General features: G+C 46.4%; 1 protein-coding gene across 3 annotated transcripts in view; it reads left to right on the top strand.

The window, feature by feature from the left end:
* Positions 1-25,020, top strand: part of FN1 (fibronectin 1) — a 49,453-nt gene that overhangs the window by 23,390 nt on the left and 1,043 nt on the right. Inside the window, exons 20-45 of one of the 3 annotated variants that reach the window (XM_052675089.1) lie at positions 1,431-1,697; positions 3,123-3,217; positions 3,457-3,625; positions 3,886-3,972; positions 4,541-4,732; positions 7,117-7,299; positions 8,269-8,358; positions 8,752-9,021; positions 9,197-9,313; positions 9,743-9,907; positions 10,573-10,728; positions 11,514-11,627; positions 13,097-13,366; positions 14,904-15,091; positions 16,118-16,205; positions 16,391-16,570; positions 17,103-17,192; positions 17,402-17,581; positions 18,405-18,494; positions 19,319-19,785; positions 20,310-20,448; positions 21,882-22,046; positions 22,635-22,760; positions 23,314-23,420; positions 23,660-23,770; positions 24,137-25,016. In XM_052675089.1, the coding sequence (XP_052531049.1) occupies positions 1,431-1,697; positions 3,123-3,217; positions 3,457-3,625; positions 3,886-3,972; positions 4,541-4,732; positions 7,117-7,299; positions 8,269-8,358; positions 8,752-9,021; positions 9,197-9,313; positions 9,743-9,907; positions 10,573-10,728; positions 11,514-11,627; positions 13,097-13,366; positions 14,904-15,091; positions 16,118-16,205; positions 16,391-16,570; positions 17,103-17,192; positions 17,402-17,581; positions 18,405-18,494; positions 19,319-19,785; positions 20,310-20,448; positions 21,882-22,046; positions 22,635-22,760; positions 23,314-23,420; positions 23,660-23,770; positions 24,137-24,211 (4,181 nt within the window). In that variant the 3' untranslated portion in view covers positions 24,212-25,016. Of the gene's footprint in view, positions 1-1,430; positions 1,698-3,122; positions 3,218-3,456; positions 3,626-3,885; positions 3,973-4,540; positions 4,733-7,116; positions 7,300-8,268; positions 8,359-8,751; positions 9,022-9,196; positions 9,314-9,742; positions 9,908-10,572; positions 10,729-11,513; positions 11,628-13,096; positions 13,367-14,903; positions 15,092-16,117; positions 16,206-16,390; positions 16,571-17,102; positions 17,193-17,401; positions 17,582-18,404; positions 18,495-19,318; positions 19,786-20,309; positions 20,449-21,881; positions 22,047-22,634; positions 22,761-23,313; positions 23,421-23,659; positions 23,771-24,136; positions 25,017-25,020 lie in introns of those variants that run through there. The other 2 variants (XM_052675090.1, XM_052675091.1) reach the window with 2 other exon arrangements.

Below are 25,020 nucleotides of genomic sequence, written 5' to 3'. Positions count from 1 at the left end.
AGAGGAAATGATAGAAGCCTAACAGAGCTGGCAAATTAAACTGTGCAGGAAGAAACTGAGTGTAGATGACAAATGGATAAAGATACAATCCCTGTCAGATGGGACAGAACACAGGTCTAGATACTAAGATAAGGCTGAATCTTCACCTGTTGGTTGGAGGTGGGTCTAGAGAGGGTCACACTCATTCTTCCTCCATTTGAAATATTTTCCCCATCTTTGGAAGAAGGGAGTCCTGGCTTCTTTTTCTCTCCCTCTTCAAGAAAAAGAAAAAAAAAAAGAGAGAAAATAAGCAGGTAGAGAAACAAAAAGGCAAAAACTCCTTTTCACTGAATCAACAGGAAGGTGGGGAAAACATCAGTTTTATCACAAGAATGTTGTCTACTTGAGGACCGGTGGGGGTGGGAAGCTTCTGCCATCAAAAAAAAGAGCACTGATGGAGCCTCTCTTTATTGGCCTCAGTTTCAACCTGGGCCTAGGAAAAGTGTGGAAGCTTGCTGCCTAGCTCCCCATAACTCTTTGCCACATTGCCTGCTGTGTGACAATGAATTGCTTAAGTATGATTCCTCCCCTGGGTCTCATTCTGTCCCAAGAGCTGCTCAGCCCGAGGTAGGGACATCTTTGCCACTCACTGGGGACTCTCATGCAGTGCTTAAGAAGCTATGGCACTTCAAGCTTGTTTATGTAGTTCTCTGGGTTAGCAGTCTCAGCAGCTTCCCAGAGGTAGTGATAAAATAGTGGAGGAAGCCTGATAAGAGCTATTGCACAAGCCCCATGGGAGTGATGAGCATGCTTAAAATTGTTGTGTGGTCAGTTCCACAGCATGATTAGTTTTAAGGAGAGCTAGGAACTGGTTTTCTCCAGAAAGTTGCTGACTTGATTATTTTATCATCAAAATGACAAGGCAGGGGTGCTGCTTAGTTTTGGGAAGGGCTTTTGAGCAGGGCAGGGAGTAGGACTGGGCAAAGATTTGAAGACATAAATCTTTTTGAACCAAAAAAAAAAAAGAGTTGAAGTTAGGTTTCTGTGCTAATGCTGGTGTTTCTAAATTGAACTGATTTGTTTAAAAAATGCTCAGCATTCGTGAGAAACTATGGAAATTCCTGAGAGCTGCTGGGTTCATCTGTCTCGCCTCAGCTATGAGCCTGATTTCCCCCGTGGGATGGCATGAATGGCAGCAGCCCAAATCAGGGCAGCCAGGAGCAGAATAGGTGCAGATTACTGGATGGTATCGAGGCATGGACATAGTTGTGAGTTCTACTTCCAGCTCCCTCCTTCTCTCTTCCTTGCTGCTAACACACTCCCCAAGCGAGAATTATAGGCTCAACAGCTTCACTTTACACCCATGCCTCAACGCAAGGTGATGAATGTGCTTTGGGGTGAAGTAGGGGAAAGCTGGAAAACTGAAGCATGTTGTGCTTTTTCCTCCCCAGAGCTCGATGCCCCCACCAACCTGAGGTTCATCAACACCACAGAGCATTCCGTGCTGGTGTTGTGGACGCGGCCCCGTGCTATCATCTCAGGGTACAGACTGACTGCAGGTCCCACGAGGGGAGGTCAGCCACGGACATACAACGTGGGCCCTTCTGCCACCAAGTACCTCCTCAGGAACCTGCAGCCTGGCACTGAGTACACGGTGTACCTCGTGGCAGTTAAAGAAGACTTGCAGAGTGCCAGAGAGACTGGAGTCTTCACGACGTGTAAGTATAACGGGCACGTATTCCTCTTCACTAATGCCCTGGCCCTTCTTCAGAACTGAAGCCTTGTGCTGGAAGTGGCTGTTGTGAATTGGTTTACAGAGGAACCCTTTTGAAGTAGCATTCCAGCAGAACTGCTTGGGAAGTATTCCCTGTTCTTCTCACTGAACTATTTGGCAGTAAGAGAGTTATTGGCATCAAAAAGCTTCCAGTAAAACATATTCCAGCACAAGCGAAAACTTACTATTGGTACCTCAGTTAACTGAATGACAAAGGAGTGTAATTTTAGGTGCTCCTTCCAGTTGTTTGGGTTTGGTGTGGCTAATCAAGGAAAGCAAAGTGCTCCCTTAAAATAGGTAAGGAATAATTAATCTGTGATTTGTGTGAAGCTGAAGGCAGTCATTTCTCAAGACCAACAGTGCTGTCTAAGGCAGCTCAAGAGCAGCTACATAACTGACATAACATAAAGAGTTCATGCTGCTGATGCATAGTTATTTCATTGCAGTCTCCTATGCTTGTGCTGCTTGCATGGAAGAGATACTCAGCAAATGTTGGATGTTGAGGCAGTTCTGTAGGAACTCACATGAGCTTCTAGAATGAACAAGTAGATTTATTTTTAAATAATGAAAAAGTAGTCGTACAGACTAACAAAATTCAGTCATCCAAGCCCAGAACCACATCCTCTTTTCAAAAGGGAATGTGGTTTCTTTTATAACAACGTGAAGTTAAGACAAGGGTTTAAACTTATCACCGCAGCAACACTGTTGACCTTGGCAGTGTGTTTTTTTGCCGACAGACAGTTTTATCTATAAATATTTCTCAATTACATTGTCTGTCTTCGATGAACGCCCCCTTTGAGTTCTAGCTGATGTGAATGAAACCATTCCAGTTTCAGACCATAGGTGAATAAACCAAGTCTCTTTGTTATTAATGAGGTCAGTTCAGATTAAACTCATTGGAGTTATTTAGACTGATTCTGAGATGGGCGAAACTTTGGCTTCTGTCTGATGCTCCTGACAGATATCAATGAGACCACAGAATCCTCTAATTGGCTTTGTGCTTCCTATTACTTGAAAAGGACTGAAGATGTTGGTGAGGGATGAGAAGGTCCTTGCTGGGACAGCTGGAGGGCAGACAAGGGTGTAGTGTGGTGCTGATCGAACGACGTATGGTGGCTAAAGGGAAAAAACCTGCTTTCTGAAGAACACTTCAGATATCATGCCAACCAGTATTCACTAAACTGGGGTTGGATGGACAGAAGGACTTACAGAGGTCATCTCCCAGATCCCTCCCAAACCACTGGCTTTTCCAAATAATGCAGTTCAGCATCTTACTAGATAGATTTAGCTATTTGGACTGCCATAGGTCAGGTTTTCTAACTATTCATCACTGCAGCAGCTGGATTTCATCTCTTAATTCTCTTCACAGATCAGCCTGTTGGCTCCGTTCCTCCTTTTAACACGGAAGTGACTGAGACTTCAATCGTCATCACCTGGACACCTGCCCCAAGAATTGGTTTCAAGGTAGGAGAAACCAAAGTGCCATGTTCCTTTTCCTCCTTCTTCATTATGACTGGGAGGACTGATTACGGCTAGGGGTACAAAGCAACTCAGCTTGAGCTCTGGGTATCTAAAACAAGTGACAGGATTAGTGGTTGGGATGGAGGATATGGACCCATGTTGGATGACAAGACAAAATGATGATAACTCCATGGGATAGGAGTGCTTAAGGCTGAAAAGAAAGCTTTGCTTCTTCTCTGCAGCTTGGTGTGCGCCCAAGCCAAGGTGGAGAGGCTCCCCGTGAGGTCATCTCTGATTCTGGCAGCATTGTGATATCTGGCCTGACCCCTGGTGTGGAGTATACCTACAGCCTCACAGTCCTGATGGACGGCCAGGAGAGAGAGACCCCAATCATCAGGAGAGTGACCACACGTAAGACACGCTTGTTTTTCTGCAGCTATTTCTTCTTCCACTTGCTTCTTCTGCACTCCTCAGATGAATATCTGTCTTCAGGAAGTCTCTTGTGGGTTTTTGTGATGCACAGGGGACTGTAGAGCTAGCTTATAGGGTCACAACTTCAGAAGTCTTAGCTAGTTCTGAAGAATGAGAATAGAATCTGGGAAGAAGGGATGCTGAGGGAGCTAGCATGATTCTCAAAGCCAGAAATAAATCATTGATCTGAATGCTTACAGCACTGTCTCCACCAACCAACCTGCGCCTGGAGCCCAATCCTGATACTGGAATCCTGATAGTCTCCTGGGATAGAAGCACAACTCCAGGTAACTGTATGACCTCATGCTGATCTTGAAGCCTCTGTTGTACCAGGATGGTAACACTTATCCTATAGTGCCTTGCAGTTCACTAAGGAGATGTTCATGGGAGGCTTGGTACAAAGATATTTTTTGGGGAAAAAAATCTGGTTATATTCGAAGATATAATTCACAGTTAAGTATAGGTTGCTATAGGACCTATATTCATGACTTGTGTTCTATATAAAATGGTATTTGGGAGTATAAAAACATTTAAATACTTCAGCTGTTTAAGGGATTTGAAGGATTTGGTCAAATACCTCGACTGGTGTGAAAACAGGAAAGCAAACTAGACCTAAAAAAATACTTCTGACAGTGGAGAATGAGCTCGTGTCACTGAGAATATGCATGGGATTTCTGAAAGTGTTCAAGATGAATTCTTTTCCCACAGAAGCTGATGGGAGCTTGTTTTCTACAAAATAAGGGTTGAAAGGCTTTTGAAAACTCTCAGATGCATCTCTTCTTGATGTGTCGTGAGATTTTCAGCTCAGGAAGGTGTCAGAGGGACCTGAAATAATGCTGGATATCTGTATTTCAGGCATCAGCGGCTACCGAGTGACCACTGCTCCTACAGATGGGCAGCAGGGCTCTACCTTGGAGGAAGTAGTAGGTGCAGATCAGACCTCCTGCACCTTTGAGAACCTAAACCCTGGTGTGGAGTACAATGTCAGTGTTTACGCAGTCAAAGATGACCAGGAGAGCATCCCCATCTCCAAAACCGTCACGCAAGGTAATGAAGGCATTGTTAGCCGCTCGGAGTTGAGCCACAGAGCTCTACACTGTAGGTCTCCCAGCTAATATCATGGCATAGGGCAGTAGAAGAAGTTTAATGCCCATCTCCCTAGGTGGTCTCGTTTTGTTTTTGTTTGTGAGGGCTCTGTTTGTGTGTTTTTGTTTCTGTTCAGCCCTGCAGTGATGCCAGCTGCTGTGTTTGCTTGCTCTTACAACGCTGCTTTAAGATGTCTGTTCTTCACTGAAGTACTGTTTGCAATCTTGAAGTGAACTAATACTGCAATACTGCATAATGAAAGCAGTGATGGCTTTAGCCCTTTGCCATCTTCTGGTGCAAGAAAGAGCTAAGAATGTATGTCTCTGGCTTTCAGCACTCTTTAAAGGTGATATGGTACATGTATTCTGTGCAGATTAACGATGATTTTACAGAAAATTGGCTTTTTTTGGCACCTATCCTGTAAAATAAGTTGTTTTTTTTTCTCCCAGCAGAACGTTAAAATAGAATGTAACCACTGTTATGGCATAGGCCAATATAGTCCCTTCAGATGGGTTGATGCCTATATGATCCCAATGACAAAAGTCAGACTTAACATTTGAACGAGGCAAAAAATCTGCCAGTCAGTAATATTTCAGAGGAGCTTGTTTTGTTTATGTTTTAATAGACTTTATTATCCTGTTTTAACTTGGGAAAAAAAAAAAAGGGTATGTTCTATGTTTCAATTCATTCAAAGGATGGTTCTTTGTCTCTTCATTGTTTGAAGTAAACTCGATGCAAGTTAAGTGCCCAGCCTGTTCCAGGCCTTTTTGGAAATAGTTTGTCTGCAGTGCATTGCCCTGGTGGATCTGGGTCCAGGTTTCAGCTTCTGTCTGCTCAGAGAGGCAGCTGAGGACTGTGTGGAAGTACAATATAAAGAGCAAAAAATACCCTATCCCCAAAATTCTCCTTCTCCAGCCAAACCCCAAGAGAAACTTTTCATATCACCACAATTGCTTCTACATTTCTGTCAATGTTAATTGTGATGAACACTGCTTTTTTTCTTTCTTTTGCCTCCGTGTGTCTTCGCCCTTCCTGTTTGCTCTTTAACTCATTAGAGGTGCCCCAACTCACTGACCTAAGCTTTGTTGACATAACTGACTCGAGCATCGGCCTGAGGTGGACCCCGTTAAATGCCTCCACCATTATTGGGTACCGCATCACAGTAGTTGCGGCAGGAGAAAGTGTCCCTATTTTTGAAGACTTTGTGGACTCCTCAGTAGGATACTACACAGTGACAGGCCTGGAGCCGGGCATTGATTACGACATCAGTGTAATCACACTCATTAATGGCGGAGAGAGCGCCCCTACCACTCTGACACAGCAAACGGGTGAATGTTGATCATTTCTGTTTCGTGGCACGGACGGTGTGTCATGCTGTCACTGGCTGTGGGGACCGTGGGGCTTTGTCCAAAGAGGAGTCGAGCCGCACGCTGAGGGAAAGGCAAAAGGCAAGCAGACCCAGCTCATTGCTTTTTCTAAACGGCTGCTGGGATGGATATGCACCGCTCAGCTTTCTGATTTGAACGGCTGCAGGCTTGCCAGGCTCAGTCACGTTCTGCTATTCAGATTTCTGGCGTGCAGGTGGAACGGAGAGATTCATATTCACCAGGCTTCTAAGCTGCACTTCCCCAAAATAAAAGTGCCAAAGCGTGGAGCAGTTCAGCAGGCACCCTCCACTTCATCCCTAGCCTATTGGAGCTTCAGCAGCCCGTTTCAGTGGTGGCCCCACTCTTTCCACAACGCCCCGAAAGGATGCAGGTGAAACACCTCTCCCTGAGCACATGCCATTGACAGCCATGTCACACCGTCGAGGGTCTCTGTAGTGCATGGGCAGAAGGCGAGCTGGAAACTGGTTCTTGCATGAAATCCTATTGTGTTGGAAAATCCTGAGGCTGTAAATCCCTCAACGCAAGTAGAAGTAGAGTTGTAAGAAATTAGTGGTATACCCTCTTCTCCCCTACGTGTGCATGTATGAATTCTAGATGAGATGACTTTTCCATCTGTAAGCTGCTGTATGGCAACTTTAAACCTTTCTTGGCTCTACATCTGTAATATGAAATCCAGCTGCAAGAAGCACGTTACTGAAACTTGCTATCTTGTTTTCAAATTAGTCCCACGAGGTATATTGAAAGTACTGGGAAATGCCAGGAGGCTAAAGGAGCCTGACAGCAGTACAGGCATACTTTTCTCTTAACTGTAGTGGAACCAACTGTAGTTTAGAAGTCCGTTTGCATGGGTCTGACACAGTAGTTTGTTATGCATGAGATACTTTCTCTGGTTTCCTTGTCTCGATCAGCTTTTACGTACTGTAGAAGATGAAGACCTATTTGTTCTTTCCTGTGTAGCTGTGCCTCCTCCCACTGATCTCCGCTTCACTAATGTGGGGCCTGATACCATGAGGGTGACATGGACTGCACCAACTTCCATCGTGCTGAGCAGTTTCTTGGTGCGTTACTCACCTGTGAAGAAGGAGGAGGACGTTGCAGAGCTGACAATTTCACCCTCAGACAACGTGGTGGTCTTAACAAGTAAGAAGGTTACATTCAGAAGACAAATATAGGAGACCCCTTATATGTAGAAATGGCATAAGGGAAGGCAAAAGGAACTGCTCCAAGTAGAGCTGGCTGGATTCTCAGCTCATTTAAACAGATGTCAGAGTAGCCTCATGCAAACTTACAGCGAGTGAATTTTGGCCACTAGCTTTAACCAGGTTAAAACCAAACCACAGGAGCGTTTTCCCATCAGTCCAAGGACAGTCATGAATCAGAGTATGGGGCAATTGCTTTGATTTACAGCCTGGTTAGGTATTAAGAGTAAATACCTATTGCTCTCCTAGTTTGCAAAGATGTCAAGGGCTTGTAGTGCGGGAGGCCCAGGGGGATGACCAGAATGTGCAAAAGGTCATTGCTCCTTGGGCTCTGTGTGTCAGAAAAATAAATACTGTTTGGGAACTTTACAGAACATGACAAAAAATCCTGGCCAGTTTTCAAAAAGTGGACATTAGTTTTGGTGTTTGTGTTTGCTTTTTTGTGTTTCGTTGTTGTTTGTTTGTTTTTGCTGGTGCAGAAGCTAGGTTTTATTTGAAGTTTTTCCCCATCCTGCAAGCAGGTTTGTTGAGTGAAAGACAATACCTGCTTTCAGAATACGGGACCAGGTGGGAACCTTGTGTGAGTTAAAATAGCTGTGTTAGAAATCCTTGGCCCTATCCCAGTTTGTATCAGATAGAACTTTGCTGTGGCATGTGACTAGGTACCAGAAAGGACCCCGATGAAAACACATTGCTTCAAGCCAGTCCCCACAGAAAGATAACAACATTTCTAGTAACTGTAAGGCCACAAAAAAAGCTGATTTAAGTTTATCCTGGAGGCTCAGATCTTCCACCAGTTAAAACTTGAATACCTCCCTTAAGAAACACTGTTAAAATTGCACCAGTTTGTTAAGTGACTACTACCATTAGTAAAGAAGTTTGTCTAAATCCCTTTATTTAAACTCCACAGATCTGCTTCCTGGTACTGAGTATCTGGTGAGAGTCTACAGTGTTTCTGAGCAACATGAGAGTGCGCCTTTGTCTGGAATCCAGAAAACAGGTACTAGACAAAACCTGAGATACACATGTAATTAGTGGTCCATCAAGTGTCCATTCACTTCATCTTGCTGCTCTTGTTTGTCCGTGCTCATCGTACTAACAAATCATCAGCTATACATTAAAGAGCAATGCGGATCTATATTCTGGGAAGCACTAGGAAATCTAACATCCAGTGCCTGAGAGCCAGATCTGCTGGTCATTAATAAAGCTTTGTAGGCCCTGGTGTGAACGTACCAATTGTGTGTGGATGACGGTGAGCTTAGGCAGAGCCTATTGCATCTGTCACTGAGCCTCTCTTGTTTGCTAAGTGTAACAGAGCTTGCTGGTCATGTGTGCTGCCTGTGTAAGAGCAAATGTTCAGGCATATCTCAACACGTCTCTTTGAAACACCTAGGGCTCGATTCCCCCACTGGCCTTGACTTCTCGGATATAACCGCTAACTCCTTCACCGTCCACTGGATCGCTCCTCGCGCCACCATTACGGGCTATAAGATTCGGCATCACCCAGAGCACGGCGTTGGCAGACCCAAGGAGGACCGTGTGCCCCCATCACGGAACTCCATCACCCTCACCAACTTGCTCCCAGGGACAGAGTACGTGGTCAGCATCATCGCCGTCAACGGCAGGGAGGAGAGCGTGCCCTTGGTTGGCCAGCAAACAACCGGTAAGCCTTGAGGGACGGATCAGCTGACTTAGTGTTATCGTGAGGATTCTGGTGTCCTCTAATGGATAGACCAGATCTTCTCTGCCAGCTGGTGAAACTGTGCTCGTGAGTAAAGGCTCTGTGGTACTGAGGTAAAGCATTAGCTGTATCTAAACTCTCATCTCTGTTTTTCCAGTGTCAGATGTTCCGAGGGACCTGGAAGTCAACCCCACCAGCCCAACCAGCCTCGAGATCTCTTGGGATGCTCCTGCAGTGACAGTCAGATACTACCGGATCACTTATGGTGAAACAGGTGAGGGCGGGTGGCCGTGGCAGTTGTGGACCAGCAGCTGTAGTTTGAGGCCATTGGAAAGCCTCAACAAATAGCAAAGGCAGGTTTGACTGCAGCAGACAAAAAATTCCATTCTTATCTCTGAGATTCTTTCATCATGTCTAGAGAATATTGTCAAACACAAGGTTTATTTTTACAGGGTAGTAAATGACCTTTATCTTCCTCTGAAAAAAAAAAAAAGAGAACATCTTAGAGGTGGTGCTCTATGCACATTTCATGTTTTTTCCTTGGGTTGGACTGAAAAAGAATTTGACCCCAAATTCCCCAAAACCAATCATTCAATATCCTCTCTTCCCTCGGATGCATATACAATAGTCCTGTATTTTTATAATGATGTATATTTGAAGAGATCCAAAGATTGCATTTCTCTTTCCACCCCATCTTCTTCAGGTGGAAATAGCCCTGTGCAGGAGTTCACAGTGCCTGGCACCATGTCTCGTGCTACCATCACTGGCCTCAAACCTGGCGTGGACTACACCATCACTGTGTATGCTGTAACTGGTCGTGGAGACAGCCCTGCCAGCAGCAAGCCTGTTACTGTCACCTACAAAACAGGTGAGGTCTCCTTATACAACAAAAAAGCACGCACCAAAAAACCCTACAACTTTAATATAGCTAACCCCCATAAAGTTGCATTAATAAACCCCAGTTTCTTTTCCAAGTCACGGGCTGTGTTCTAAGCTCATCATTTTCAGCAGAGCTGTGTGTTGTGGTGGCCCAGCATGATAATGAGATGATGCAAAAGGGCACTGTGGACTTGGACTTTTGAAGGAGGGAGACCAAATGGAATCCAGATGGAGATGCAAGCAGTATGTAACTGCTTGCTATGGAGTTGGGCTCTCATATCAAGAGTGCCTGTTGGCTCAGCTCCGGTGCTTCTGGTGCTCTGCGATCCCAGTAAGCCCTGGATTTCTTACTCCAGGACTCTCTCCTCATTCTTGGTGTGGACCTAGCTTACTGCTAGATAAAGGCATCTAGTAAGCTTTGAAACAACAGAAAAGAAGCTCAAGTAACCTTCGCCTGAGTTCACTTACCACCCACACAGCGTGGATGAGACCTTTTTGCTCTGTGCTGGTATGAGGGATAAATAGCTGTTTGTGTTTTCTGCTTTAAGAAATGCAGCCTAGAAAAAGAAAAGCAGAACACAGTTCAGCGAGGAAGTAACCATGGATGGAAGGTTTCCTGTAGCAGTGTACTCAAAACCTATTTTTCTTGCCCAGAAATAGACACACCATCCCAGATGCAAGTTACTGATGTCCAGGACAACAGCATCAGCATCAGATGGCTCCCTTCATCATCCCCAGTCACAGGGTATCGGGTGACAGCTGTCCCCAAGAAGGGGCATGGACCCACGAAAACCAAGAATGTTCCTCCAGGTAAGAGTACACAAAATCTCCTTCCACAGATCTGTAAGGAACGCAAGACTTGGGGATCACTATCAGGCATTCGTCATGAACTCCAAAGCAGACTTATCCTGCTTGAACCTTTGTTGCTTTCCTGCTGGCTTCAATTGAGTCTCATAAAGGGGAAGCTAGGATACATTTTTGCCTTGAAAGCTTTACACTTCTGTGATGCTGCTCTGCTGCAAAGGTTTGTTCTTGGCAACCTCTGTACCTCTGAGAAGCACCTGGATTTCAAGGGAATGCTACTGAATTTTCTAGCATCCTGCAAAACGTGCAAAACATCATCCAAAGTCCTGCTCAGGGTCATATTATGGGGTACTTACTTACAGTGTGTGACCGAGTCCATGTTTCAGGCTTAACCTCGTGTAAAGAGGGCCAGGCAGCTCTCAGGTTGCTCTCAGAAAAGCAGGCAGTGGGTTTGATGGGATTGGCAGAGATTAGCTCTGAGGGTTGCTTGTGAAGCATTTGATCAGTCCTACCTCAGAAAACAGAGAAAACAGCTCTGCTCTTGCTTTTTCTACAGTGTTAATCTTTTAGCTGTGGGGCCTTTGGGCAGGAGCAAATTGCAGGTGCCTTGTCCTGAACAGCTGGAGATCCGTACTGCGAGAAGTTAAACCTGATGCATCAAACTTACCTCATGTTAGTGATGTTCAGTCACAAAATGGCCAATACAGACCTTTTGTTTGCAAGCGCTTAGAGGGAAATGCTCTGCAGCTTTGTGTGGGTGCAGAAGTTGTAACACTGTTCTTTCCTGCCAGATCAAACACAAGTCACTATTGAAGGCCTGCAGCCCACGGTTGAGTACATGGTCAGTGTCTACGCTCAGAATCAGAACGGAGAGAGCCTCCCCTTGGTCGAGACAGCTGTCACCAGTATGTATTTCACTTGGGGGTAGCACAACAAATGTTACCTTGTGATGTCTGAATTCACTGAGCCGTGTCACGTCCCCGGTGAAACCAGGTGGCAGGTCCCCAGTTCCCAGGAGGATGCAAGGTGGCCTGCCCTGTGTTGAGTACCACGCATCTGATAGCAGATGCTGGCAGACATGCAGTCCTTCTCCCCACCCCCACAAAATGCTGCGCTTCTGATTTTCTTTCACTAAAGCTGCAGTCTTTTTGGGCTTTGTTTGCCTTCAGCCAATCAGTGGGAAAAATGTGCAAAGATTTCTTGCGTTGAGCTAGGTGGCAGAGGTGATTGCTGTTAAGGGACTGGGCAGTTTTTGGAAGCATTTGCCTCCAGTGTAAATCCCTATGCCTCTGGGGTAGGGATTTCCACGTGCACTATTCCTTTGCTCAGGTTCGTGTTCAAAACCACAGCTCAACCCCAAATAGTTACAGAGCTGTCCTAAAGACAGCAGACATTCTCTGAAACTTCTCAGAGGTGAAAAAGGAGCTCACATCAATTTCATGCTCAAAAGTTCCTGGAAAACACATCATCTTTGCCAACTAGAAAACACAGAAAATTCAGAACTAGCGTAACACAGCAAATGAAAAAATTGGAATCCTGTAGGAAAGGGTAATTTAGGTCTCATGTAAAAGTTTTCCAAATCTTCCCATAATGAATGGGCATTGCTCTGCAGTAGACTTCTGTGGAGCACGGCTCTCTCACTTTGTAGCACTGAGCTCTGATCTTAATAGCAAAATCCAATGAACTGGTCTTGCTGGGAAGCGTGCGTATCACGCAGTTGCACCTGTGGACATTCCCTGTGCACGCAGTGCAAAGCTGAGAAGTTTGCTTTTTTGTTTGTAATTGATTTAAAAATATAATTTACTGGGTAATTTGCTTTCTTGATTGTGTGTTAATTGGATATTAATTTATGAAAGAGAAGAGTGGGACTGATTCTCCTCGGTCTGGTGCTTTGCACAGCAGCTTAAAATAGTGAAAAGCAAATGCAGCATGAATCCCAGCTTTTCAAGCTGGGTGGCTTGTCTGCCTGCTTCAAGCATGAGGTACTGCTTGCTGGCTCTGGTAGAAACAGGTCTAATGGCCATACGTTTTGTTCTCTTGATCACTTTCAGCTTGCTGAATGCTGCTGGAGTTGTCTAAAAGGGGTAGATCCAGGTACAGAACGTGTCCTGCCTGCTTTGAAGGTGGTGATGCAAGTTCTCGTGGGTTCAACAAGGCTGAGACTGCCATCCTGCTGTCTGGCACTAGCAAATGGTCAGCCTTGCTCTGCACAGCTGTAAGCACATGTGCAAGGTGCAGCACAAAGGAGAATCAAGTGCCCTCTGCCCCGTGCAAAACCAAAGACTGCTTTGCATGTAATAGAGATGCTTTTTATTTTCCTCACCCACGACCTGCTTTTTATCACTTAACCTCTTACCATTAATTTGCCTAACAGACATTGACCGCCCTAAAGGACTAACATTCACTGAGGTGGATGTTGATTCCATCAAAATTGCTTGGGAAAGCCCGCAGGGGCAAGTCACCAGGTACAGGGTGACCTACTCAAGCCCTGAGGATGGAATCCATGAGCTATTGCCGGCCCCAGGTGGCGAAGAAGACACTGCTGAGCTGCATGGCCTCAGGCCAGGTTCTGAGTACACTATCAATATCGTTGCCATATACGATGACATGGAGAGCCTGCCCCTCACTGGGACCCAGTCCACAGGTACACCTTTAACTACACTGCCCAGCGGGCCACGGCAGCAGCAGCTTCTGCCCTGCTGGGTAAAGCAGCTGGTGCTCCGCGCTGGGGAAGCAGCCAGCGGGATGCGATTGCCCCCGAGAGGTGGCTTGGTTGGTGCTGGAGAGCTGGCTGCCTGCACAGTCAGCCTGTGTGTGCCCTGGAGAAGGCAGAGAGGCTCCTCCACTCCGAGGTCTCACAGAGCCTCTGGGTCATTCATTGGCACTGCCCTAAAGCCCACGGCGCACGTGGGTGCGCACACCATGCAGCCACATCACCTCTGCGAGAAAAGGGTTTGCATTCCCTTATATGCCAGTCTGGTTTAACTCTATGTAGAATACGTTTTAAAAAGGAAAAGGAAACTATTTCTTGAGATGAAGTGACATCCAGCAATAAGTGACATCCAGTTTAAAGCTGGCAGCACTGCCTGATGTGTCTTGGTAGCACCTTTGTAATAAAGGTGTCCCATTCATTTGTGGGTGAAAAGTTGGCACAAATAATTTCAGAGGTGTAATGAAGGCAGTGTTAGCTTGCGTACAAATGGCTGTACTAAACTGAAGGAAAGTGCTGTGAGGATTGAAGCAGCTGGCTGACTACCTGCCAAAAATGCAAATAGGGTCATTTTTAAAGCCCACTCTGTGGTTTAAGTTTTGTGGGCTGTTCAGAAGCATATATGAAGTCATTAAAGACTTTCCATTGGCTCTTACGGCATTGAGATTGAGGTCTGTTTCAGCAAAGCAGCAAGGGAGAATCATCTTTTATTTCCAGTCCATAAAACTAGGAAAAACTTCACAGCAACATGCTAATAGCAGGCACTATTGTAAGGTCTATTTTTACCTGTTTACAGCCTGAGGATTACAAACAGTAAGGCAAGAAAATGTTGCAGTGGATGTGCTTCTGTTATGCAGGCATTTGTTTTTAAAGGTAACAGATACATTAGCTCACAAACTGCCTCTGTCGTGATGAGCCTTATGGCCACCACAGCTCTGCTTTTCCATTGCCTTGCTCTCTGTGTAGTAATTTACACTTGTGTAAGTGGCTGTGAAATGCTTCCCCTCTGCATTTGGCAGTATTTTTTGTCCTCTTTGCAATCCCTGAGCCTGCTTCCTACCTACTTGTGAAAATCATCAGTCACATTGTAGAAATGGACAGGGATGGGCAAGTGAAGCAGGACTAAACCGTTAGCTGTGTGATGAAAAGCAGAGATGGGCAGAAGAATGAAAACAAACAGGCCTGCTACAGATGTAAGCACCTCCCAGAGCGTTCACCTTGTATCACAGCCGGTGCTGTTGCTCACCTAACTTCAGGGTTGAAGCAACGAGATCTCCTTATTTCTCCAGAAGAGAAACCTACACACCTAACCCCTTCCACAGTGCTCTGCGCCCGTGCTTGCAAAAGGCACGCTGCTTTCCCACTGCCATATTTCAGGCCTAAAACAGCCTCGTGTTCAGGAGAGAATGCTGTTTTGTCTGAGGCTGCCACCTTCTTCAAGCTAACCACGTGCCAATCCTGATTTCTGCAGCAATTCCACCTCCGACCAACCTCAAGTTCACTCAGGTGACTCCTACCAGTCTTACCGTCAACTGGAACGCGCCCAACGTTCGTCTCACTGGCTACAGGGTCAGAGTGAACCCCAAAGAGAAGACCGGTCCCATGAAAGAGATCAACCTTTCTCCAGACAGCACATCTGCTGTCGTGTCGGGATTAATGGTAACTCTTTTTCTTGGTGTGATGCTGACTGGGTTGTGGGAAGGAAACATTAGAAGTCGAAGCGATTTCAAATTCCTGGGTTCCTCATTACAGCTCCTAAGGGTCTGACTCTGTTTGAAGTCTGACCAGCTGTCAGCTGTAACAGCTTGTTAGCATAGGTCTTAAAATGCAAGGAATTGGCCCGCTGGATCTGCACTCTTTCCCCTGCCTCATTTTGCACAGAGGGTGCATGCTTTAATCAAATGCAGATAATCAGGTTCGCAATCGAACAGTGACCCACTCAGATGCCTTAACTCATCTTTCACAAAAGCAGTCAGATAAAAGTGACCTAATGCAGTGATTTTCAAGCTGTGATACGGGAGCTCCGGCCATCCTGTCTATTTCTAAGACATCTGCAAAGTGTAAGTAAGGAATGAGAGTCTTTTATGGGTGTGCTTAAATATGCTATATAGCCATCTTCTCCACGGGAAATATTTCAGTAGTTTGTGTACTGGAAAGAGCTTGAAAATCACTGCTTCTGTGGTTCCTGCCATCTTAAAAAGCTGCTTGTCTGTTTTCAGGGAGTTTTATGAATCATTTTGAAAAGCGAGCCTTGAAATACATCCTAATTTAAGTGGACTCCTGATCAGGTGCAGCTGAGGACTAAAGACCATGCTTAAAGCTGTAACTCTCACCATTATCCTTTCTTTACAGCAAGAGAGTTATCATAGCAAATGGCATTCATTAACCCCCGGAAAATGAGGATATGAATTCTCTTTTCCTGAAGAGGGAGTTTTGAAGCTCAGAGATCCCAAAATGGGGGATGACAAACTTCTTTCTCAGCTCCTGGCTGCGTGTGCACACTGCTCATACTCTCAGTAGCAATGTTAGCAGGATCCACATCTCTTATTACAGTTGGAAATCATTAGAATCATCCCACCAACCCTCACTGATTTATTTGAAGGTTTCATACTTTAATTGGCTCCACAGAACAAAGATGTTTCCCAGTGTCTTTGCTGTAACAGGGTGTAACTGTGTCTCTTCCAGGTGGCAACCAAGTATGAAGTGAGTGTGTATGCCCTGAAGGACTCTCTGACCAGCCGACCTGCCCAGGGGGTGGTGACCACTCTTGAAAGTAAGTGGTGATCCTCCCCGAGTGACCATTTCATTTTGTGATGGGCAAAGAGGCCCAGAGACAGAGATTTTGACTTGTCAGAAGCAGAGCTCTATGCTAAGCTCTAGCAAAAGCTTTCACAAAGACTTTGTTGGTAAATTCACAGTCCCCATGGTACTGATGGTGACCCTTTCCTTCTGGTGCAGATGTCAGTCCCCCTCGCAGAGCCCGTGTGACAGATGCCACAGAGACGACCATCACCATTACCTGGAGAACCAAGACTGAGACAATCACTGGCTTCCAAATTGATGCCATCCCAGCAGCAAGTGGCCAGAACCCCATCCAGAGGACCATCAGCCCCGACGTTAGGGCTTACACTATCACTGGTAAGTGAGATGCTTCAGCAGACAGGGACTTCCAGGGTTGTCAGTGAGTATCCTGGCTTCTTATTTTGTAGTAGAACTGCCTTGATGGGAATAATAGAGGGGGAAGAAAAAAAAAAGATGGGAAAAAAAAAAATGGAGTCATGGCGTCAAGTCTCCAAGAAGTTGTTGAAGGGAACTCTGGTGCCTATTTTAGATGGTTTCCTCAGATGAGTGTTACAACAAATAAAATGCAGAATCGTAGAATGGCTGGGTTGAAAAGCGCCACAATGCTCATCCAGTTTCAACCTCCCTGCTGTGTGCAGGGTCACCAACCCCCAGACCAGGCTGCGCAGAGCCACATCCTGCTTGGCCTTGAATGCCTGCAGGGATGGGGCATCCACAGCCTCCTTGGGCAACCTGTTCCAGTTCGGAGAACCCCCACCTTTGCCGGTGTGGAGAACCTTCAGGACTAACCAGAGCAGCCCCTGGTGCATTGCAGTGTACTTCCTGCTTCTGCAACAAAGGCTGACCCTTTGTTTCAACTCCATTCTAGGCTTGCAACCTGGCAATGACTACAAGATCTACCTTTACACCCTGAATGAGAATGCCCGCAGCTCTCCAGTAGTGATTGATGCTTCCACAGGTGATGATACTGTCTGATTCTCTGCACATGCTAACACACAGCAATTGCCTCGGGTCAGGCAGAAGTTGTGTATATCTGACTGCATGCAATCCTGTGTCTCATAGCAACGTGTTTTACTCCTGAGCGTGTAAAAGACCTTAGAATATACAACTTGCATAAAGATGTTTGCCTTTTACTGCATCTGACTCTCTTCCTTTGTTTCCACTTAGCCATTGATGCTCCTTCCAACCTGCGCTTCCTTACAACCACGAGCAACTCCCTCCTGGCCACCTGGCAGCCTCCACGAGCCAAGATCACGGGCTACATCATCAGATATGAGAAACCTGGCTCACCAGCCAAGGAGCTTCTGCCTCGCCCTCGGCCCGGCGCCACTGAGGCTACTATTACAGGTTTGTGTCTCAGCTTTCTCTGGGAGCTCCTCATTTTAAATGCTTAAGATTTGCCTTCTTTTTGTGACTGGGTGGGATCTAAGGTGCAACAAGAGGTAGGTATGGCTGTAATGTGGGTAGGTGTGTTCTGGATTGAGTGCTGGGGGGAGCAGATTGAACAGGACTTGAATTTCTCCCCCCACGTAGGTACAGGCAGATAGCTGGGAGCTGTTTAGCTCCATCCTCTCCAAATGTAATTAGACCAGCTCATGCAGCTGGGTGACCACAGTAAAGGGCAGCATTACTGCACGAAAGGAACCAAAGAATTGCTCCCTGTCCACAGCAGAAAGATCTCATCTTTGTTCCTTTTTGGTTTTTGGGAGCAGTACAAAGAGTCCAGGCTCCTGTTCCTCAGAATGAGTTGAAATGTGACCATGTCAGCAGGGACTGCAGTCACAAAACCTGAGCTTTCAGAATGACTGATGAGGTGCCAGAGCCCTGGGCCTTTTTCACTTGCGTGGAAAACAGCTGTGGCACCAGGGGGAAGAAATGTCAGTCGTTTGTTCAGATCTGATTAGAGAATGGTATTGTATTTGTAGGACAGGTGTGCTCTTACAAAACACTATCTTGCATTAGAAAGTACAATAAAAGAGCAAAGAATCGTAGTAAATACCCCAAGCTGGAAGAGACCAAGGATTGAGTGTAAGGACCGAGTCCAGCTCATCACTCCATGCAGGACTACCCAAAGATCAGACCACGTGACTGCTCTTTTTCTTAGCTGACCACTATTGCATTTTATCATTAGGCTGTCAAACATAAAATTGTTTTTATGTCTTTTCCCTAGGCTTAGAACCAGGAACTGAATACACAATCTACATCATTGCTGTGAAGAACAATCAAAAGAGTGAACCGCTGGTTGGCCGAAAAAGGACAGGTAAAACAAAGCTGTGGATTGTTGAGTGCTAGCAGGACATGTTTTCCTTTTGGGGAGTACCCTCTTAAGACTGAAATAATGACAGTTTGTAAAATATCCTGCTCACACCTTTCAGCCATTCTTTTTGAGTCAAATAGGTTTTGTAAGGAGGATTTTCTTCTGAGGGTGCAAGAGGTAGGATTCCTAAGTTACCTGAAAGACATTCAAATGTGTTTGAATGTTAAGAATGGAACAACATGCTTGGCATCGGATTCTTGCCTGGGTACCTGATTGACAGTTAAGGTTAATGCTCATATTTCCTTCTAGTTTATCCTGCCATCAAAGGCAGAATCAATTAATTGGTTGCCTGTCGCATTTTTCTTACTCCAACTCCTCCACCATGTGAGATGGAGACCTGCAGCAAAGCAAAATACCAGCTGGACATCCACATGTGATCTCAGGCCTAGCTTCTCACTGCATCTGGGTGGTTATCTTAACATGATAACAACAGAATCTCTCTTTTAATTGCATCTTCACAATTTGATCGTTGAGAGCTTCCGTGGGATGCGGTGTTGAAAACTGTTGCTCAGCTGAATGAAAAATTCATACCAACACACTTCTTATGCCTCCTGTATGAAATAAATATATTTATACAACATATTAAAACATAGAGATAGATAAATCAGTACATTCATAATAGAATGAGATCCTAAAAAGTGTGTTTCATCTTGGGACAATTGCTAATCTTTGCCTGGATCAGTGTACAGCCTCCACTCTAGCTGCTGAATTTGCTACTGTGAATTTGCCACGCTTTGCTTTACGGCTTCTAACCTTTCTTTGGCTAGATGATCTGCCCACGTTGATTACTGGACCTCACCCCAACCAGCCTGACATTCTGGACGTGCCTTCTGTTGATGAGGGGACCCCTTACCTCACAAACAATCGGTACGACAATGGAAACGGCATCCAACTTCCAGGCACTTCAGGGCACCCGCAGACAATAGGACACCAAGGTCAGCAAGTCTTCTTGGAGGAGCATGGCTACAGGCGGCCTGTACCCACCACAGCAACTCCCCTTAGGCCTGGGTCGAGACGGCAGCCACCAAATGTAGATGAAGCCATTGAAATCCCAGGCTACCAAGTGCCAATCATAGTGGAGCCTTCGTACCCCCACTCCCGTGGGCCCAGGCGCAACGACACCACTGGCCAAGAAGCTCTTTCCCAGACAACCATCTCCTGGAGGCCTTTGCTGGAGAGCACTGAGTACATCATCTCGTGCCAACCGGTCAGCCAGGACGAAGATACTTTGCAGGTAACTGAACCGTCCTTCCCTGGGTCTCTGGCTTTTTGTTGTGTTAAGGAGGTGGCAGTCTGAGTTGCCTCAGTCTTAGTAATGTGTAGCAGAGAGCAGAAGGGATGAACACCTCTCTAATAATTCACAGAGAAAAGTGAAATACAAGCTACAGGAGAAAAGTGCCAGAACAGAAAGCCTTTGAAAAGCTTAATTAGCATCAACTTTTTGCCAGGGAAGGGAGCATGCAGGGAGACAATTGGGGGAGTTTGCTCCAGAGTTACAAAGGCATTAGTGCTACTACTCCATGACAGAGATTTCCTTAGCCCATCTCAGTTCTTTCTTGGTTTGTCTCCCTGAAATGGCAATAACAATATATCCGTCGTATCCACGGTGTTCGAATGTCCAAGGGGAGCGAGCTGGCTGCATCGCAGCACAGAGCACAGCAGTCAATCTAGGCACCATGTCTTTCCTGTGAGTGGGTTGACACCTGAAGAGTGATCACTTCTTCGTGTGACATGACATGGCATTGCCTGTTCTTGCAGTTCAGGGTTCCTGGCACTTCCTCCAGCGCCACGCTCACCGGCCTCACCAGAGGGGCCACTTACAACATCATAGTGGAAGCCCTGAAGGATCACCGGAGACAAAAGGTGTTGGAAGAGGTGGTCACGGTTGGCAATACTGGTAAGTGAAAGTTTTACAGAGTTCAGGTGAACCTTTGCTGTACTTGCCTTGCTTTCTTTACTCCAGCTTGGGCGCCATGTGGGTTGCCCTGAGAATAGGGAAACTTGTGCAGATGTGGAGAATTTGTAGCAGGATAGTGGGACAAGTGATTTGCGAGTCCCACCAGTTGTGGCTAACCAGCTCACACTGATTGTGTAACTTAGAGCTGTTCTGACCTGTTGTCTAATCATGAACAATGTGCTTTGAGGCTCTAGACCCTCCTCAAAGGCCTGTGGTGGAGAGAAAGCAAGAGATCTGGTGTCTGCTGCTCGCACAGGAAGCCAGGGATCATGCTGGCATTGCAGATTCCTGCCCACCAGGGAAAACTTGCTATCACAAGGACAAGGCATGCTGAAAGGAAGATGCTGGAAGATAACTGCTCTAACAGTCATTCGCCACTGCTTCTGTGCTGGTTATCCAGCAGCACCAGCAGATGGTCCTGAAGGTCTGGCAGTGGGGCAGACTGCCTGCAGAGATGCTGATTAAGCACAGACAGGCAGCACTTAGACCAGCCACAAGTACGTGTGGGCAGAGGCAGCCCTTGCCACAGCTGGGAAGCCTGGAGCCCACACACACCCTGCGGGACCCAGGCTTTGCTTTTAGCCACACAGGGATCTGGTCAACAACCCTGCCTCCTTTGTTCTCTTTCTGTGGGTACTTTAAGGTCAAAAAGAAGAGGGTAAGATGGGGGAAAAAAAGGAAATGAAGAATTTAAGGATTTACGCTGTTCACCCCATAAAGTTCTCCATGCATCTCCCTGCTGTCCCCATTTCCTTGGGAAATAAGGCTGTTTTTCCTCTTCCAGCAGCCCAGCTGCCTTCAGTCTGTCACTGACTGAATCTTGCCTCTGATCTTGACTCTTGTCTCTGTACCAATGGTTGTAAAACACCTTTTTGATCAAGGCACACATGTAGGGTGGAGATCTGTCTATCCAGTGGCGTGGCTGTAAGTCTCTTTCCACCCTCCCACCCTGCCATGAACTACAGCCTGAAACACCTCCAGAAAGCAACCGTGCAGCCACCAACCTCCTGCCTTTTTCCCCCGGCCTCTCACAGCACATTTCTCAGACTAAGTCAGGTTGCCGCTCTTCACCAGCCGACACAAAATCTCACATGTGCTTGAAACCTGGCAAATCAAAATGAAAATAACCTTCATGTCAGCTTTTTAGTTAATTTTTTTTTAATCATTCCTCTGCTCTGACACATGCAAATGGAAAATAAACGCCAGGGAGGCTGAACTGCTGACAGAGCCATCAAATGCCCATGGGGTAGTTCCATTACTAGCAGGATATTCAATGGGCAAAAAACACCCACATGTATTCAGTGAAAATCGTTCTGCCTTTCAGTGGCTGCGATTGCTGTGCCTGATGCCTGTTTCTTCCCTTTTCATTCCAGTGTCTGAAGGACTAAACCAGCCTGCTGATGACACCTGCTATGATACTTACACTGGCTCCTTCTATTCCATCGGCGAGGAGTGGGAGCGATTATCTGAAACAGGCTTTAAACTCTGGTGCCAGTGCTTGGGCTTTGGCAGTGGTCACTTCAGATGCGATTCCTCTAGTGAGTAGCTTGCTTCTCACCCCCACCCCCCATCCCACGACAACCAGAGCACTAAAGGCATGTTTGACAGCACCCACCTGATCCAAACATGATGCAAACGGAACAGAAGCCTGGTGGAGTGCTTCAACACAGCACATACCAAATTCATTTAAACTGTGCTCTCATACTGCCAACAGGGCAATTCTGTGACGTGCGTAGATGCATGACTGCATGAGATGTTTGTTGTATAGGAGTAACATTTATATTTAATTATCTGATACACGTGATTGAATTTCTGCAGTCTCTGTCATAGTTCTGCTGGGTATTTGCTCAAAAAAAAACAAAACCAACCCAAAGTGCATTTAAAACATTTTTCTCTCTACCTTGAATCTGTTAAATTCCCTTTCATTAATTTTCCTTTCCGACTGCCTTCACCACCAATCTTTGTCACATCCTACCTACAGTGGGACGTCTCCCCCTTGAGATTTAGATGAGCTGAAGAGATGCTCTCCTGCCCTTCCTGAGCCAACATCAAGCTGTTCTCCTCCCACTCTGTCACTGCACCTGTAGGATAATACCTGCCTCTCTTGTTCCCTCTTGCCTTTTCAGAGTGGTGCCATGATAATGGTGTGAACTACAAGATTGGGGAGAAGTGGGACCGACAGGGGGAGAATGGCCAGATGATGAGCTGCACCTGCCTTGGGAATGGAAAAGGAGAATTCAAGTGTGAACCTCGTAAGTCACTTGATTTGAGAAGCTTTATCATCCATCTCAGGGCTCTTCCATTCACTTTTGGCACTGCTGTGGTGGCATGCAGAGTATCAGTACATCTGATTTGGGTTTTGGAGGTATTCCACCTGCATGGTGACTGATTGCATCTACTCTCACAGGAACTGAAAGCACGGGCCTCACAGTCTCATGCTTGAAAAAATAATTCTGTTGGATGCTGTGTGCAGTAACTTGAACTGCCCTCAGCCCTGCAGCCATGCAAGAGGTCTGTCAGCACACTAAATGGCATAGGTTACTCACAGGATGTTTTTGCAGGGCTTGGCACCTGAAGATCCTTTAGACAAGGCAGCATGCATTAACTAAATTGCTTTTGTCAGGCAGATACTCTCATGGTCTAGTTGACAGTGTCTGGAGAGCTATAGAAATGATGGATTTTCCCTGTGCCAGCATGTGAGCCCCTGGTCAAACAAACAAGGGCAGTGCACTGGCTGGAGGCTCCTGCTCCGATCGCCACGCCGAGCTCAGGCCACGCAGCTGAGCTCTGCCTGTTTCTCCACAGATGAGACCACGTGCTACGACGATGGGAAGATGTACCAAGTTGGAGAGCAGTGGCAGAAGGAATATTTCGGGGCCATCTGCTCCTGCACTTGTTATGGAGGACAGCAGGTAGGCGGGAGGGCCTTGGCACCCTGGGGACGAGGAAAGGGGAGGCTGTGCTGCGGTGCAATCTTAGGAGTGTTGGGTTTGGGGTCGGGTGGTGGCTTAATGCCCAGGGCAAAACAGGCCTGTGCAAGAAGAAAACTCATCAGTAGGGGTGTTCAAGGGGCTTGGACTCGCTGGAGCTGTACGAATGCTGGCAGCTCCATCGTATCGGTGTCACCTCACCACACATGCTCTCCCCACAGGGCTGGCGTTGTGACAACTGCCGCAGGCCCAGCGTGGAAGTGGCCCCCGAAGGCTCAGCTGGCCACACCTACCCCCAGTTCACACAGAGATACCACCAGGCCACCAACACCGTGAGTACACCTTCCTTACCACCTCCCTTCCTGCGCGGCTGGGCTGGGGCGCTGGCAGAGGGGCTCTGGGCAGGGCGTGAGGGGTGAGAGTAGCACACAGCTTTGTGCCTGATGGAGAGCCGTGGCACGGCTGTGATGAGCAAAGCACCACTCTGCGCAGTGCAGGCCGCACGCTCGAGCTCACACTTTCACACCGGTGGGACTCACCCAGTGGCACTGGGAGGTGCCTGCATGCTCCGGCTGAGGCGTAGTGCACGTAGTTCTTAGTCGTCACCTAATGCTGCAAGCCAGCTTTGTGCTGGGAGCACCTCCGACAGTGTCTGCCCTGACGGGACAAGGCTAACTGCTTTCCTTCCCTCCCGACAGAACGTCAACTGCCCCATTGAGTGTTTCATGCCCCTAGATGTACAGGCAGACACACAACATCCACGGGGAAAGTAACATCCAGCAAGACTTCTTGCGGCAATGGCAACAGACAAACCAAAGCATAAATACCTATCTGCCACGATTACCATCCAAACTGGAGTGATGCTAGCAAAACTGCATCTTTGAGAATGGCCCTTTTGCTCCGGAGCCATTTTCCCAGCTTAAGCTCAACTCACAGCTTCTCCAAGCGCCACTCTTGGAGTGTTTCAGACTTTTCTCACGATTGGTAGCAATGGTCTCGTTCTTGCTCAAAGTGTTGAATGCCAGTCAGTATTTACAAATTTAAAGGGGGTAAAAAAAAAAAAAGCAAAAAAAAAAAAGGGGAGGGTGGTGGGGGGAGATACTGAATCACAAACTGGTGGGGGATCAGAACGTCAAGGGGGAGGGAGAGAGTTAGAAGTGGAAGGTTCCCATTCTATGCAAACAACATTTGAGTCCAACATTCCCAACCTTTAGAGATAGGAAAGTCCACCAAACACTTCTGCTTTCACATAAGCGTGCAGCCAGCAGTAAGATAGGAACAGCAAATCCAATCACTGTGATATTTAAAATATGCACAGTCCTGATTCTTTCTCCATGATCCTAGTATTTTTCTAGCTGTATCTTTGTATCTCATGCTGTTATTTATCAGTTTTGTTCCCCTGACCTTCAAGTGTTTTTATATGGGAATAAAATGGATTGAAGACACTTAGTAGGCAGTTGACAAAGAGGAATTTGGTGTAATTATGATCAGTGATTATTTTTATACTGTAAGTGCCAAAGCTTTACTACTGTGGAAAAGAAAAAAAACAACTCTTTTAATAAAAAGATCTACAAACCAGGCA

Source organism: Tympanuchus pallidicinctus, unplaced genomic scaffold, assembly GCF_026119805.1.
Source record: "Tympanuchus pallidicinctus isolate F22 unplaced genomic scaffold, pur_lepc_1.0 scaffold15, whole genome shotgun sequence".
NCBI lineage: Eukaryota > Metazoa > Chordata > Aves > Galliformes > Phasianidae > Tympanuchus > Tympanuchus pallidicinctus.
Note: the sequence above shows the minus strand (reverse complement) of the source record. Positions and strands in the feature narration are given on the sequence as shown.